General features: G+C 35.8%; 2 protein-coding genes, 1 long non-coding RNA gene and 2 pseudogenes across 5 annotated transcripts; 3 read left to right on the top strand and 2 right to left on the bottom strand.

Moving 5' to 3' along the window:
- Positions 1-272: 272 nt before the first annotated feature.
- Positions 273-1,965, top strand: LOC143576129 (uncharacterized). Of its 2 annotated transcripts, XM_077060303.1 has the most exons (3): positions 287-391; positions 470-498; positions 1,395-1,965. In XM_077060303.1, the coding sequence occupies exon 3, from the start codon at positions 1,417-1,419 to the stop codon at positions 1,948-1,950; it is 534 nt and encodes a 177-aa protein (XP_076916418.1). In that variant the 5' UTR covers positions 287-391; positions 470-498; positions 1,395-1,416; the 3' UTR covers positions 1,951-1,965. The 2 variants fall into 2 exon arrangements, with proteins under 2 accessions (XP_076916417.1, XP_076916418.1); XM_077060302.1 differs by having other exon boundaries at positions 273-498.
- A 2,046-nt stretch (positions 1,966-4,011) lies between these two features.
- Positions 4,012-6,644, top strand: LOC143576118 (acyl-coenzyme A thioesterase 4, mitochondrial-like; annotated as a pseudogene). Its single transcript, XR_013142894.1, has 5 exons — positions 4,012-4,033; positions 4,256-4,728; positions 4,892-5,020; positions 5,119-5,173; positions 6,580-6,644. The product of XR_013142894.1 is annotated as an acyl-coenzyme A thioesterase 4, mitochondrial-like (transcript).
- A 1,499-nt stretch (positions 6,645-8,143) lies between these two features.
- On the top strand, positions 8,144-8,554 carry LOC143576117 (agamous-like MADS-box protein AGL62 pseudogene; annotated as a pseudogene).
- A 2,832-nt stretch (positions 8,555-11,386) lies between these two features.
- On the bottom strand, positions 11,387-13,592 carry LOC143576116 (uncharacterized). Its single transcript, XM_077060297.1, has 4 exons — positions 13,563-13,592; positions 13,390-13,497; positions 12,597-12,813; positions 11,387-11,858 (listed from the first exon to the last, which is right to left on the bottom strand). The coding sequence occupies exons 1-4, from the start codon at positions 13,590-13,592 to the stop codon at positions 11,539-11,541; spliced, it is 675 nt and encodes a 224-aa protein (XP_076916412.1). The 3' UTR covers positions 11,387-11,538.
- Positions 13,593-13,932: 340 nt separating this feature from the next.
- Positions 13,933-14,459, bottom strand: LOC143576128 (uncharacterized). The gene is made up of 3 exons (XR_013142898.1): positions 14,388-14,459; positions 14,109-14,268; positions 13,933-14,023 (listed from the first exon to the last, which is right to left on the bottom strand). It is a non-coding gene; the product is annotated as an uncharacterized LOC143576128 (long non-coding RNA).
- Positions 14,460-16,182: the final 1,723 nt, after the last annotated feature.

The raw sequence follows: 16,182 nt of genomic DNA, 5'->3' as shown, positions 1-16,182 counted from the left end.
TTAGATCCTTGTTATGTTTAGTAAAGTGAGAAGCACGAACATCATTATACAAAAGTGGGAACTCAAGATTATTACATGGTGTGTGATCTAAAAGCGATTTTGTGGGCATTCATCACATATCAACATCTAGATCTAAAAATCTTATAGAATATGATATGCATGTTCAAAAAAAAGGAAGATAGTTTATTAGGGGCTTTTTGGTCATTTCAGAAAAAAGCAAGAAACCCAACTTTGCCTTTGAATTTTGAACTCTCTCTCACACACAGTAGGAATCATGCCTGCCACTGGCAAAGCAAAAGGTGTGAGGGGTATGAAGTCTCAATAAAGAAAAGAGTCTATTTGACAACCATTATCCATCATTTAGCTACCAAAAAGCCTCATCATTTGTAATGTACATGAACTCCCTTCATATTTACTCTCATTCTCCTCCATCACTTTCATGCACATCATTGCTCATTTGTTCATGCAGGATCCCAAGAACAACTCTGCGACCACTAGGTATGTATGTTTCTCATCATGATTCTAGCTTCTATTGTCACTCATCCTTTCTGCCTTTAATTAGCCCCTTGAAGGTGTTGCATATATGGTCCATTTGGAAATATATATATAAGCTATCAAGTTTATCTTGTGGCATACAACATGTTTAAGGTTACTAGAATCATCACTTGATGATACTAACAAGGAATTTCATATTGAATTTTTGAAGATTATTCAAAGTTTTTACATGATTTGACAGTTTATGAAATTATGGGCATACATTGATCAAATGGTCTGGTCAGCATAATGCTTTTGTCCACCACCACCTGGTCCCATTTGGGCTTGCATTGCTTTTCTTTTCTGAAGAATTATGCTTTTGACATAATTGTTATTCCAATTGAAAGTATAAGCCATCATAAGATAAATAAGTTTCTGATCAAATTGCTCTTGTATGGCTTATTATGATCCACAGGTTGCAATATTGATGGGTCGGATAGGCTAGGTGATGGGTCAAAACGCGTGAGATATTTTCTAGTTAGATTGAATTGGGCTTGGTACTCTTTTTTGTATGTATAAAAAAAATATAATACTCAACACGTTAATCATATTACAATACAACTTTTAAACATAACATGTTCTCATTTTTTAGTTGTTAACGTAGTTTCACAAATATATTGGTTCACGTAACACATTTTAAAACACCATTTTCAAAGGGTGAAACACATTTTACAAGTACAATGATTTATTGTGTACAAAAAGGTACGCAGTACATGTGTGAAAGTAGGTTCTTGTATACATCATTATCCTATAAAAACAAACCAAATCAATACAACAACCAATAAACAAAACAGAATAAAGTTTTCACATGTACTCGTTTAAAACTTTCTTCTCATGGTTATGTTCCAATGTCGTAATAGGAAGCCTTGGTATCAAAGAGCAATGGAGATCGCGAGTTTATGGAAAACCACAAATGCAAAATCTCCTGAGATTCCATCACCAAACCCGACTTTAAAGAAGAATCTTTCTACATCTAACAAGTTTACTACAACAAGAAACACCACCCCGAATAGACAAAAGCTTAGAAAGTCGACTTCTTTAAAGGTTGCCACCTCATTCACCCGTGTTTGCCTATGTGTCCCTATATCTTCATACACCGAGGTATTTCAAGCCGAGGTGCCCCCTAGAAGAAGCAACACATACCCACGGTCAAAACCGTTTCCAACTTGTATACAAGACCGTGTGGCTCCAAGATTGAGCACGGGGGGAGGTCGAAGGATATTTAGAGGGAAATCGTTAACGGATGATGTTTTGATGAGGAGGTTTATGATCGAAGAGGAAGCGATGATGCAAGAAAGAAGGCGAAATGAAATGGAAGTTATAAGGAAAAGAAATGCTAAGAGAAGGAGAAAGCTTGGTCCAAGTCCTTTAAGTAGAATGGTTTTGGCAGAAGAAGAAGAAGAGGATGAATGTTAAGATTCAATATGTTGTCATATTGGTTCTGGTCACTTGTTTCCCATTACTAGTTGCTTTTGGTTTGTGAATTTGCAATATGCATTTGTTTGCAACTTACATTGCTTTAAAAGATCCATACATGTTCAGGTTGACCTCTGTATAGCCCGTTTAATCAAACAGTCGACCCACCTCTTTACAACCCTCTTAAACCATTTTATTACCTATCAACCCGTTTAACATGTGCACAACTTGATTATAACTTGTCAACCTGTTCAACATGATGTTCATGTTATATGAATTCAAGCGTGTCAAGGTTATGGTTAATGTCACTGGCAAGAGCAAATATGTTTGTAAAGATCCAACAATTCAATTCGACACGACTGACACCTCTAGAATCTTGCAGATTATATGCATTGATCTATTTTTGTTTATTCACCAAACGGATTTAAACAAAACATTTTGGAACCGTTCATATATTATAAAATAACACTGCAAATATTATTCTTTAATATCAATCATTTTACAAAAAAAAAAAAAGAGTTAAGTGCCGTTTTAGTACCTATGATTTGTCCAATTACGCAACGTTAGTACCGTTTTTTAATTTATTGCAAATAGCTACCTGACTTTTCTAAAACTTGAAATTTAGTACTTTTTTCTAACCCAGACTATTTTTTTCTGTTAAGTCAAGGGTAAATTAGTAATTTCGATTATTTTATTTATTTTTTCTTTTAGCTAAGTGTCATTTTCATACCTATGGTTTGTTCAATTACGCAACTTTAGTACCTTTTTTTGAATTTATTGCAACTTGATACTTTGATTAGCTTTGGATAGATAGACAAACCAAAAGAAACATTACATATTGCATATTACAATTAAAAGATAACTAAATACATGATAAAAGATGAAAAACAATGAAATGTATAACATATTTTTTAGCCTTTTGTTCTTGATTGCCAATTTAGTAGCTCAAGATCCAAGTTCATCTTAGCTATTTTTCTTGCATTTTCTTTATGTGCATTGACTTTTTTGTTTCAAAAGTTTGGTATGATAACAGTAGCTCTTTAACACATCGGAGGATCAAGCCAAAACACAATCACACAACTTCACACCTCTTAGTATAGCATCAATTGAACTTGTAGATGAATGGCGGTTGACAAATCACATGGACAAAACAATATATCGTAATTTATTGAACTTAAAGATGAACAACGGTTAGGGTTTGAAGGATCAATGAGCACGGGAGGGGGGTTGATCTGTTCATTTAGGGTTAGAGATGATCTTTTAATTGTAGTATGTAATGCCTCTTTTGGTTTGCCTGTATATCCAAAACTAATCAAAGTATCTACTTGCAATAAATTCAAAAAAGGTGCTAAAGTTGCGTAATTGGACAAACCACGGGTACTAAAATGGTACTTAACTTAAACAGAAAATAAATAAAATAATCAAAATTACTAATTTGCCCCTGACTTAATGGACAAAATAAACAGGGTTAGAAAAAAAGTACTAAAATTGCAAGTTTTAAAAAAGTGAGGTAGCCATTTGCAATAAATTCAAAAACGGTACTAAAGTTACGTAATTGGACAAACCACAGGTATTAAAATGGCACTTAACTCTAAAATATACTTGAATTAGAAACATAAAAATATCGTAATAAACTGTTACAGGGTTTACCTCAAGTGATTTGTTGATTTGTTGATTTTTTACAAGGTGTCCAACAAGTTCTACTTCACGTTTACGACAAACTCAGATGGCACGACAAACAGTAAGATTCGAAGTGTTGTTCCTGCCACAGAGGAGGATGATACGCATAAGCTATAAATAACCAGGGGTGTAAACGTGCAAAGCCACTTGTGAGCTACTCAATATAAGCCCGTTGAAACTTGAAGCGAACCGAGCTTAAAAGAGGTCGATATATAAAACAATTAATAAATAATAAATGGACCAGACTCGAGCTTGATAAACTACTCACGATCCAAGCTCGAGCTTTATAAATTGAGCTCGAAGCATGTCACTCTTTGTAACTTAAACGAGCCGAGCTTAGGCTTGGCTTGGCTCGGCTTGTTTACACTTTACACCCCTATAATGGATGAAAAGATTATGAATGGTTTATTTGATAAAAAGAAAAAAAAACTCATATATAAAACATAAGAGACAAATGCAGCTTTTGGCTGTACAGAAAGCAACACCTCACGTGTGTGAAGGCCTGACGCTTCGGCTTTTTGGACCTAAACGATTTTGGAGTGCCTCACGCTTTTTAGAACCAAGACGCAATCACGCAAACACCCGTTAAGTTTCATAAACATATAACTTTACTATTAATCTACAGACACAGCCGATCATCAAGACTCACAAGCCCTAGTTGCAAACTTCACTTTCATGGGTCGTGATTCCAAAACGGGCAAATCCACAACATTAAACCAAATCACACCAGAGACCGAAAAAGAGAAATTGTTATGGAAAGAAGCCGATGAGAGGAACAAATTAAGGAAAGAGAGAAGGCAGCAACAAACGAAGGAGTTTGATAATATTAAGGAAGCAGAGCGATTAAACGCGTTGTTGGCAGAAGGTCGCGTGTTCATTGATATGCCTGCTTTGGCAGATAGAGATAGTATTCTTATACAAGACACTTGTTTGCAAAACTCACTGGTGTGTATGCCATAACAAAGGAATACACATGGGAGAATATTTGGAGGGTTTTTGATGAGGAGAGCTTTTGAGTTGGCGTTTGCGACCGCGTACGCGTTTGCTGGTAGTGCTCCAGTTTTTCTTGAGGTTGATCATGTTGATTTCTTGAAACCTGTGAGTATTTCTGTTTCTTGTTTATGGATAGTATCAACAATGTGTGTTGTGTGTGTGCATATTTCAAGACCAATATTATGTTAGGAACTGCGAGAACAGCACAAAGCACTTGTACGTTTTGCTTTAAATGTCTAAACGATCATTTAAAATTTTTTGGTACTAGGTGGACGTTGGAACCTTTTTGCGGTTCAAGTCATGTGTTTTGTTCACCGAACTCAAGAATGCCGAGAAACCTTTGATAAACATAGAAGTTGTGGCTCATGTGACTCGGCCCGAGCTCAGAACTGCAGAGGTAAGCAAGTAAATAGTTGAGTATCTTATTATTATGATTTCATATTACGTAATGACTTCTAAACACGAACGGTTGATGATTTGTTGATTTTTTACAAGGTGTCCAACAAGTTCTACTTCACGTTTACGACAAACTCAGATGGCACGACAAACAGTAAGATTCGAAGTGTTATAAAATACACCATTGCAAATCGGCGTATATTTTAATTTTAATTTATCAACCGCCGATGTATTATTCGACGCGTTATCAAATGCCATTGAAAATATTTTATTTTCTAGTTTATAAGTTTTTATAACATAATCTAAAATTTCAAACAAATTATCTCCCGTATGTGGATACTCAACGAGTTCGAAAGCAATGGTGCGTTTCATCATTTCCCACGATGACGGGTCTACCCAATGAGCGGTGACACAAAGATAAGATTCGGGTAGACCATGTGGAGCCGACCAAACATCACTAGTTAAGTTTATTCCCGTATTTATATTTTCAAAATATGCAATTAGTACCTCTTTGGCCTTCTTCCACAATTTTAAACAATAACGTTTAAGAGTATGACGACTTACGTGAGTGTATTGTGGTTGAAGCGTATCTCGAATCATGGCGGTTAAGCGAGGGTTGTCGAAGTGGCTAAACGGCAAAGCTTCTTGAATCACAAACTTCGCCATACGATCTTGAACTCGATCAATTTGGTATGTAAATATTCCGCCTTCACTATCCATTTGCGTTTGTTGCGAATCGACGTTCTTTTTCAACGCCTTGCAATACGGTTTTTCGATGTGTTTCTTCAAATTTGAATTCGAAAGTGGGTTTAAATAAATCCCACAAAACTTACACAGAGCCTTCAATGAATGGTCACTCAATTCAACCAAATCCCAATTGCACCAAATCTCTTGATTACGATTATGAGGTACAATACGAATGAAACTTGGTTCGGCGTTGGAACCTTGACCAACCGATGATTGTGAGGTAACCATAACAACAAATATGAATATAGAAGAAGAGAAAACAAGAGATTAGAAAACTCAAAACGTTGTAATAGCGTTTTTTTTTGTATTTTTTTGCGTTCGGGTTTGCGTTTTGAGTGTTGTGATGAACCCATGACATCAAATACCTATTTATACTAGTAGTGGGGTGCTTTGGGGAGCCAAAAAACGGCTATTTTTGACCCCAACGGTCAAAAAACGGCCAAAAAAAACGATTTCCAACGGCTATATTCAATCCAACGGCTAGAACCGGTTAGGAACCGGTTCCGGATGGTTCGGTTCCAGAACCGGTTCCGGTTCGGTTCCGGTTCCTACCCGCCCCCACTCAGAAATGCAAGAACCGATCACGGATCATCGGGTTGAATCAGATAGGGTCCGGTTCCTACAAAAAACGGGTAGGAACCGGTTCGGGTCCGGTTCGGGTCCACCGGTTCGGTTCCAGGAACCGGTTTCGTTGAACATCTCTAGTATGGGTTATGATGGTTATTTAAAAAAAAGTTGAGATGGGCTTAGGTCAAGATGGGTTAACTTAAAATTTACTTTTTTGAATGACGGTTAACTATGTGCTATAAAAAGATGTACGGCGCCGGGTCATGAGCGTACCATGGGCCGTCACAGGTTGCGCATGTCCTAATGCTTGATTATGCGTTTGGTGCTCTTTGGTTATAGCTTATGTGCGTGTCAGCGCCCCGTTACAAATTACGCACGTACCGGCGTCTGGTTACGCATTTCGGTGCCTGATAACGGATGGCGCGTTCCAGCAATTGTGACCCATTTGGGTTTTTAAAACCTCTTGGGTTATTTTGGGTATAAGGAAAAAGGTTGAATGGGTCAAGACGGGTTAAACTAAAAGAAGGTAAAAAAAGAATGAGTCAGTATGGGGCTAAGACAAAATATGAAAATTATAAACCTATAGATACTACTTGTTTGGATTCTTGACCCAGACGAAACAAAAAATATAGCCCGCGACTCATGGGCGGATCTAGAGTTTAAATGGGTGGTTCCCGGGAACCACCGAGATTCGAAATAATAGTGTATTGATATCTAGAAAATATTTGAGGAACCACCTTATAAATTAGAAAGGAACCACTCTATCAACATTACAAGTGTTGGACTAGTTGGTAAGTTGTTGGCTTTGTAAGTGGAAGGTCATTGGTTCAATTCCATGTGGCAAGCAAATTTTTAAATTGTTTTTTTTAAGCAACCTTATATCAATTTAGAGTTTTATAAAACACACAAAATTTCTAAATCTTTTTTTTAAGTCAACCTTATATCAATTTAGAGTTTTATAGAACACACACCTACACAGTGGTTGTCTCTCTAAAGTTAAGTTTAGATTCATTTGTTAAATATTTAATTGTTCTTGATGTTAATTGTTAAATTTTAGTTTTAGTTTGGTAGTTTTTGTTAGTTTGTTAGTTTGTAATGAACTCTACCCGAATCATCGAACCAACCCGAATCATCGAACCGACCTGAATCTCGAACCGACCTGGGATTTTTTATACCCGATTCTATGAAATTGAAGCATATAAAAGTAGCGCACCACCTGAAAAAAATTCCTGGATCTGCCATTGCCGCGACTCTTTTATTATCAAAACAAACTTAACAAACTTACAAAGACAAGAACCTTCTAGACACACCAAAACAATAAACCCTAGCCGACCATCGGTGCTAAAATCTTAACTTGGAAAACAAGAGAACCTAATCTAGGAAACTACAAAACTCATGATACTCTTACCATAATAACGAAAACATACTAAAACAAACTTTACAAAACAAAGCCTGAACTTTTAAAAAAATTGAGATTAATCCTTCACACGGATGGACGTAAGTATTAAACCAAGTTGTGATCTAGAGGCCAACACCCCTCAATTTAGGTAGTGAATTCAACAATAACCATCAGCGTCCGTAGATCAATTTTTTATTTAACTTTTTCACCAAGTTACATAGAAATGCAACGGTCATATTATAAGTGCCATAATTAACTACCAATCAGCCGTCACTAGTTTAGGGTAAAAATCTCTATGAATGTTGGCCGCCATATAGACCGACCCTTTTTTTTTCTTTTTTTGCTTATAAATATACATTCTTCTCGATGGGCTGATTATTTGTTCACACATTATCACCGACCACCACAACCATGGTTCTTACAAACCACGCCACCGCCGGCAGGAATAAAACCAAAGGCCGGAGAAAGATAGAGCTGAAGAAGATAGAAGAAGCCAACAGCCGTCAAGTCACCTTCTCCAAACGCCGTACCGGGCTCTTCAAGAAAGCCTCCGAGCTTTGTATCTTGACCGGAGCCCAAGTCGCCGTTCTCGTTAGTTCTCCCGGCGGTAAGGTTTTTGCATTCGGCCATCCGACCGTTGACTCTCTCGTTGACCGTTACATGAATAATAATAATAATAATAGCATTACTTACCACTCCTCTCCACCTCCTCGGGTGCCCGTGAAGGAGTTAAACGATCATTACATGGCGGTTTCTCGGGAACTGGAGGCGGAGAAGAAGCGGCGGGAGATGATTCCCGTGGGTTCGATAATAATTAAATAGTCGTGACAGTTAATCGAGTTTAATTTAGCTAGTTTACGTAATTAAAAGAGTCTCGTGGGTTCGATACCGGACTTACTTAGTTGTACTAGAGTCGACCGGTTCGGTTCGCTTATCGGTTAGTAGTTTTAGTTAAGTTAAGAGTTTCTAGAATTATTACTTGTCTTTAGATTAACGTTTATTTAGTTAATAAATTAATAACCCGTTCATCTTGTCACCTTACCAATTTTTTATGAAAATTTTAGTTAAAAAATATTTTAGTAGATAACCTTTATTTTATATATAACTTTAAAGAAACTATAAATATTGCTAAATAGTAAACCCAACTGAATTTGGCAATATACACAAATATTATATTAAAGAGAAGCCCGAATTTCAATTAAAAAGGAGGACAACAATTCAACAAACATATAAAACCTAAATAATAATTAAATAAAACGTGAAATTCAAAACACAATATATAAAACCTAGTGTCTGGTTATTTGCGTCTTTGGTCTTCTAAGTTTTACCCTTTGCCTCTTCATCGATTATCAAGTGACGACTCCAACACCAGCAGACCTGCCGACCAGCCATCGACGATGACTATCATCCAATCTATTCGATTTTTAGCTATCACAATGAGTCAATGACCCTCCTAAATCATCCATCTAGGATTTCGATTTTTAAATACAATATGAGTATTAGTAAAAACAAAATCAAGGTTAGTTTGATTGTTTATGTTTTTTATTTATGATTTATGTGTAATTGGAATATGTTAAAACTATATTAAAATCATATGTTTTGGTTTGATTGTTTATGCTTATCATTTATGAGTTGACATCAATAATCATCCATCTAGGATTTTGATTTTTAAATCCAAATATGAGTAAAAACAAAATTATGTTTATCATTTACGTGTAATTCTAATATGTTAAAGCTACATTAAAAATTAAAAATCATATATTTATAGTTAGAATTATATGTTGATTCTGTTGAATTTGTGTATTTAAGGTTATTTGTATCTTTTTAAAAACAAAGCCGAGCCCAAACCCGGCCTAAAAATTTGGACACCGGATAGAAATAAATCCAAGCACCAAAAACTATTGAACTCATAGGAAAATGTTTTTGGATCCACTTAGTTGCACGGTGTTAGGACCATAAATAAGAAGATGCCCGTCATGAGGGTATTACGCATAGACCACTCAATCTTGGTGGACAATGTTAACAACATAAAAGAAGCTATGAAATCATATAGTTTTTATTGTACCGTGTGCTTTCTTAAAAGGAAAGAAATTATAAAGACAACAAAAAATTTAACTTTAATTGAAGTTTAAACCTCGTCAAGATGGACCAGTACACCCCTTAGACTATCTCCAACCCTTAGACTATCTCCAACACGCATAAAGTTGTCCCTACGTTGGAGGCCACTGTCTAATTGTCGCCCGTAATTTTGGGCGTGGTTTCCCTGGTTATTGAGCCGAGTTTTAAGGGAAAAAACTAAATACATTAAATGGCCGGTTGCATGCCATCGTGAAGCATAGCTTGCCTTTGTTGGCAAAGTTACAGTGGATGGTGGCAACGACAGGTGGATATAGAGATAAAAGTTGTGATGGTCATTGTAACAAAAGACGTAGATGCAGCCATCAACTCCTCGATGTGAGAAGAAAGTAGAAATGATGCGGGTTTGGTTCATTCATGTCTGATTAATAGTTCTCAGTTTGTAAGGAGAGTTAAGAAAGAGTAGAGATAAATTGTATTTTTTTGTTTTTAAATAGAAATGCATCTTTCCATGAAACTTAATGCAATTACCTTCCAAATTAAACCATCATGTTCAAAGCTTCCATGTGTATTCATCTAAATTGTTAAAGTAAAACTAGTCTCTAGCTTTTTTTTTTAACGACCAACAAAAAATTTTATTATCATTAAACAAAAGCCTAGTAAGGAGCTAGCCAAACCACAATATTACACCCACTACCCGAAAAAACCTACAGGAAACACCAAGCTGCCCAAAAAACCACCCAACAAACAAAATTATACCAAAAACACCTGATAAACAAACTTTGGTTGGATGATTCATTCACATCAGCCTTCTATTTAAATTTAGGGATTTTTACATATTTCCTCTTTCTAAACCTTTGAAATTACATATTTCCTCAAAATACAAGTTTTTAATGCAAAATGTACAATGCTCTTTAAACATGGTTTGGAGAAATATGTAATTTCAAAGTTTAGGAAGGGAAAATATGTAAATACCCAAATGGGTAATAAATTGAAAATGTAAGGTTATGTAAGGATGTTTGTATAGTTGAAGGTGAAATATAGAGGGTTATGTAGAGAGAGAACCCAAAACAAAAAAAAAAAAAAAAGGAAAAGATTGTTATGCAACGTGAGGCGCGTGCAGGGGTGTAGCTTAGTTGGGACCGGGGGTGGCCCCGGCCCCCTCCGTTTTTTTTCATTAATGTAAATTTATCCTTATCTGGCCTAAATTTTTTAACATAGTGTACAATTATCCATTTTTTGCCTGAAAATTTGAGCATGGTCCCCTCTGGTTTATGAATTTTTTAAATACATATTAAGTCCGGCTCCCTCGATATGTATGTCCAAGCTTCGCCACTGGGCGCGTGAGGATGCTTATTCCTCTCACGTCACTAGTGAGATGTTCACTCTGCAATTTGTTCTCCACGTACGACTACTTCGGTGAGAGATCCTCAACCACACACCCATAGACTCAGAATAAAGCATTCAAAGATGGGATTGAATGTATCAAGTTTTTAGCAAACTTTCAAAGTTCTTAATTTATTGCATCTGAAGAAACATGCTTTATGAAAGATAACTTGTTATTCTACATACGTCGCATGTATTCATGTATGTATACCAACAACTAAAATTCAATATCACTCCGTGAGCAGAAAGAATAGATTATCAAACCAGCCATTTCTTCCAATCTCAGACCTCCAATAACTTGCCCGCGCGTCCTCGGAAGTACATATGACTTGCCTGTATCAAGATCACCATGTAAACGAAGGCAATACGTATGATGGATACGCATCATACTTTAACGCAAGATTATGCACAGACGACAGGTTAGCAGGCTCTCCAAATTCTTTGAGTCCAAGTTCACTTAAGTGGATACCGCAAGTAATAAATGCAGATTCAATCCCGGATGCATTTGCACCCTTAATGTCATGATGTAGCGAGTCCCCAACAGCAATTGAGTCTGATGCATCAACTCCCGCCATAGCAATAGCAAATTTGTAAATTATCGGATACGGTTTACCCATCCACTTTACTTCACCACCCAGCTTTTCATAAGTAGATGCTAATGTACCTAAAAAACAACCAAAATGCTTTTTGATCGATGCACAACCAAATAAGCTTTATGTACAACCAGAAGCTGCGTCTCTTTTACATATAAGCATTTCTATCAAGTGAACCGTTCATAACCTATTCATCCATTGTTTTTTTTCTTTTACAATCAGCCTCCTACATACCCTAGTTTTGATCAAGTTTGACCAATTGTGACCATGTTTGACCAAATTCGACCAACCTTGGCCATGTTTGACCAGTTTTGACCAACTATGTCCAACTTTTACCACTTTTGACATGTTTCACCAGTGTTCACCAAGTCTGACCAATTTGACCAATCTTGGCCACATTTGATCATTTTTGGCCACATTTGACCAATCCTGGCCTGTTTTACCAATTTTGACTATGTTTGATAAAACTTGACCGGTTTTGACCAAATCTTACCAATTTCGACCATATTTGAGCATTTTTTTTACCATGTTTGGCAAGGTTTGACCAATTTTGACATGTTTGACCAAGTTTGAACAATTTTAACCAACTCTGACCAATTTTGACCATGTTACGTTTGACTAATTTGGACCAAGTTTGACTGCTTTAACCCAGATGGGCATGAGGCACCACCTCAAGCGCGCTTTTTACAAACCAAGTTTTCATCTTTTTATGTACTAGCTTCTTAAATAGCTAGAATTTGCCAACTACTTAACCAAAAGCTATACATGCTCCCCAAAAGAATCAAGCAAAAAAAGAGTAGCATGTTTACCAGGCATGATGCGCAGTTCTCTAGCCTCAACAGTCACAAAGTCGGGATTTGCTACCACCATAGGTATTCCTTTAGCTGCACATTGTTCTAGAATCTTCTCGAGCTCCGCAAGCTTCTTAGAAACCGAGTCACCAGACGAAAGCCCCAAAGCTTCAGTACCATGAACCAAAATAAACTCAGCTCGGTCAACAGTTTCCACAACTTGCAGCCCTAGGCCCTGCAACAATATAATAACATATATAAAATACAGAGTTAAGTGCCATTTTGGTACCTGTGTTTTGTTCAAATCGCAACTTTAGTACCTTTTTTGAATTTATTGCAAATGGCTACTTCACGTTTCTAAAACTTGCCATTTTAGTACCTTTTTCTAACCTTGTCTATTTTTGTTAGTTAAGTCAGGGGTAAACTGGTAAATTCATTTATTTTATCATATCTTTTAATCAAACGCGCCCCTTTTGTTAAAGTTTTGTGTAGTTTTTAAACAATTTAAAAGCCTAGGGACTAATGGTGTCAAATCCCAAACCAAACAGCCCCCACCCCCCTTTCTCTCCCGTTTTCCCGACTGCCTCCGGCCACATCTCCGGCTTCAAAATCGGTTATGGATAGCCTTGTTAATCGTTAAATTATTTAGTCAAATGCAAGCCGAACGTATTCAAAGGCCATTGCAATCATTAATTTACGTCTTTTAACATATCACGGACTCGGATTGAACAAACTTGAAACCATCACTTCATGATAATCAATCAGAACCCGTTACAAGTTAGATCGAACATTATAAGACCCCTTAACACACTTGTCTATCGGTTTCGAACACACCCATTCCCTTAATTCCTCTCAACACCCTCTGTATGACCAAATCGGAACTCACCGTCGCGTCTAGAACTCCGATCAAGCCTGCTACCTGCCAATTCAACATCACCTAGCCACCTAGGTATCATTTTATGTTAAATCAACTCTTCTTATTACCGTGGTGAAAACCCCTCTGCTAATTTCCATGAACGGGGGGCATTTCATAGATCAATTACAGAATTTGAAAACTATGGTTCTTGAGGATTTGAGGATAGTCAGAGCTGGTGTAGTTATTTAATTTGAAGCAAACTTTTAATGTATTAAAATAAATGAATTTACTAGTTTACACCCCATAACGGAAAAAAATAGACGGGGTTAGAAAAAAGTACTAAAATGGCAAGTTTGAGAAACGTGAAGTAGCCATTTGCAATAAATTCAAAAATGGTACTAAAGTTGCGTAGTTGAACAAACCACATGTACTAAAATGGCACTTAACTCTAAAATATACTTGAATTAGAAACATAAAAATATCGTAATAAACTGTTACAGGGTTTACCTCAAGTGATATTGCGCCGCGGTCGCTCCATGTAATGTGAATGCAGGTCTTTCCTAGTGCTTGAAACCAGGGATCATCTCTCCTGTTCATAATATATTTCATATTACGTGAATTTATCTTTTTATGTATTAATATTTTGAATATGAGTTTTTTAAGTGTTTAACTACCTTTGAAGATGCTGATACGTTAGTTCTCCACTAGTGATGGCTCCAGCAAAGAGTGAAGGATCAAAACCAAGAGATTTTAGTTTATCCAAAGTTGTTGAAGCGCGTCTTGATGAGTTGCTAATAATAATCATTTTGGCCCCACCAGCAGCCAGATTTTCCACTGTTGGAAAAGTAAGAAACTTAGTATTTTCACTTTTAGATGAATAGCATGCTTTTGAGAGGATAATGATGGAAGTTTAACTGACATTCCTTACCAAAATGTCAAGGGCGATAACATACATGTGGATATAGCACCAGGATAAGGTTGTTTTCCATCGTGAAGAACTCCAAACTGATCTAGAAACCATGCCTGCACCAACGAGAGATTAGTTAGTTATAACCTATGAAATTAAAGGTAAGATGCACAGGACAGAGATGTGTGAGTTCTGTGTCCTTATTGAGATATTCTTTTGCATTATCGGATCGAAGTGTTTTAGTTAAAATCATAAAACTAGGCCTTAGCATACTCAACAAGTCAACATCCAAAAAAATAGAAAGTATTTCACTGCATGATTTAAATAAGAAAACATAATGAAATATTTAAAACCATTTATAGAAGAAACTGGAAACATCACAATAAACCAACTGAAATAATGCATTGACCAAGCTAATCGCTTTAGGAGATAAGAAAACATGTGTATTTCAAAATAGGTAAAGAAGAACTAGCCAACAATGAGCTTTCAAGATACTTGACTCGGTGTCAATAGTGTCGGATGGAAATTATTCAACCCTAACCCGACCAATATATTTATTAGTGCCGTGTCATATAGAACCCATTCTCTGTCGTGTTCGGGCTGTGTTTTGTTATGACCAGTTTAATGTTTGTTTGTGAATATGAGCAATAACTAGTGTGAGTTCATAACAACCTAAACAATCAATTACCCTGACTCAATTAACACTTGTTTGCATTGGAGCGGTTTAATTTATTGTTTTGGTTTCTTTATCCTTCATCCCCAATTACAAACTTGGGTTTACAAAAGTTTAGCTTGATATTAGAAGTGAATGTAAGTATGTAACTGATTGGAGAATGGGCACTTAACTAATAATATAGATATGTTGGAAGTGAAGAGTTGATAAAATGGTTTAAAAGGAATCATCAAATTCACTTTTCAAAGTTAATAGTTGAGAAAGTTTAAAAATCAAAATATTTAACTTCAAATATTAACATTTTTCATCTCTAAAATCTAAATATAATACTTCAATTATCTCACAATTATTTATTGTTCATACTTATAATATTATTATTTTAATAAGAGATAGTTACTACTTTTGTCTCTCTCGTTAGACTAATTTCATTTATAATCCAAGCATACCTGAATAATAAAATAGAGACCAAAACTCAAACTACCTACTACCTTTTAACCCATATTATGTTAAATAATGTAGAAACTACCAACTACTTGACTTAATTCTCAATAAAATAATTTATTATGTGGAAACAGGGCACGTAACATAGTTCACCCTAAACTCAGGATCGTGAGGCTAATAATGCTCGTACTGTTAAATGATTGGTATATGACGTATAGGTTAGAAAGAATCACCCTTTATTCTTGGCATCCACTTCATCAACTTGTCAATGTCACATTAAGGGCGCGTTCGTTTCACAGAATTCGTGGGAATTCAAAGGAATTAGAATTAAAATCCCATGACATGGCGTGTTCGTTTCGTTGGAATTGGAATCTTAATTTCCTTTTGATGCGTTCCGTTGTCAAGGAATTGGAATTGGAATTCAATTCCTTTAAATACATTTAAATGATGGAATTCTAAATCATTCCAAAATGTGAAGGATTTCAAGTGAATTCGTTGGAATTTTTTCTCGATTTTTTTTAACGAGAACAATGAATAAAATACTTTGATATTTTTTACTTTTTTTGTTTTCGATTTATATTTTAAATTATAATTTTTTATTATTATTTTTGAATATTCTTTTGAGTGGTTTTTGATCTTAAAAGGAAACTCCTAAAAAAATCATTAATAAATCATAACACAAAATATAAATAAAAAATAAAAAATCTAAAATGTTTCCGCCGTTATT

This window comes from Bidens hawaiensis, unplaced genomic scaffold (assembly GCF_021521415.1).
Source record: "Bidens hawaiensis isolate Kalapana, Puna unplaced genomic scaffold, B.hawaiensis_p1.1 tig00027998_1, whole genome shotgun sequence".
Classification (NCBI taxonomy): Eukaryota; Viridiplantae; Streptophyta; class Magnoliopsida; order Asterales; family Asteraceae; genus Bidens; species Bidens hawaiensis.
This window is presented reverse-complemented; position numbering and strand designations above follow the sequence as displayed.

Coding starts and splice junctions, on each gene's coding strand:
- LOC143576129 (XM_077060302.1), top strand. CDS start 440: ATGCACATCATTGCTCATTTGTTCATGCAGGATCCCAAGAACAACTCT. Junction 499..1,394: donor AACAACTCTGCGACCACTAG/GTATGTATGTTT, acceptor ATGTCGTAATAG/GAAGCCTTGGTATCAAAGAG.
- LOC143576116 (XM_077060297.1), bottom strand. CDS start 13,592: ATGGAAATTAGCAGAGGGGTTTTCACCACG. Junction 12,814..13,389: donor TGTTCGAAACCGATAGACAA/GTGTGTTAAGGG, acceptor ATATTGTTGCAG/GGCCTAGGGCTGCAAGTTGT. Junction 11,859..12,596: donor AGAACTGCGCATCATGCCTG/GTAAACATGCTA, acceptor GTTGTTTTTTAG/GTACATTAGCATCTACTTAT.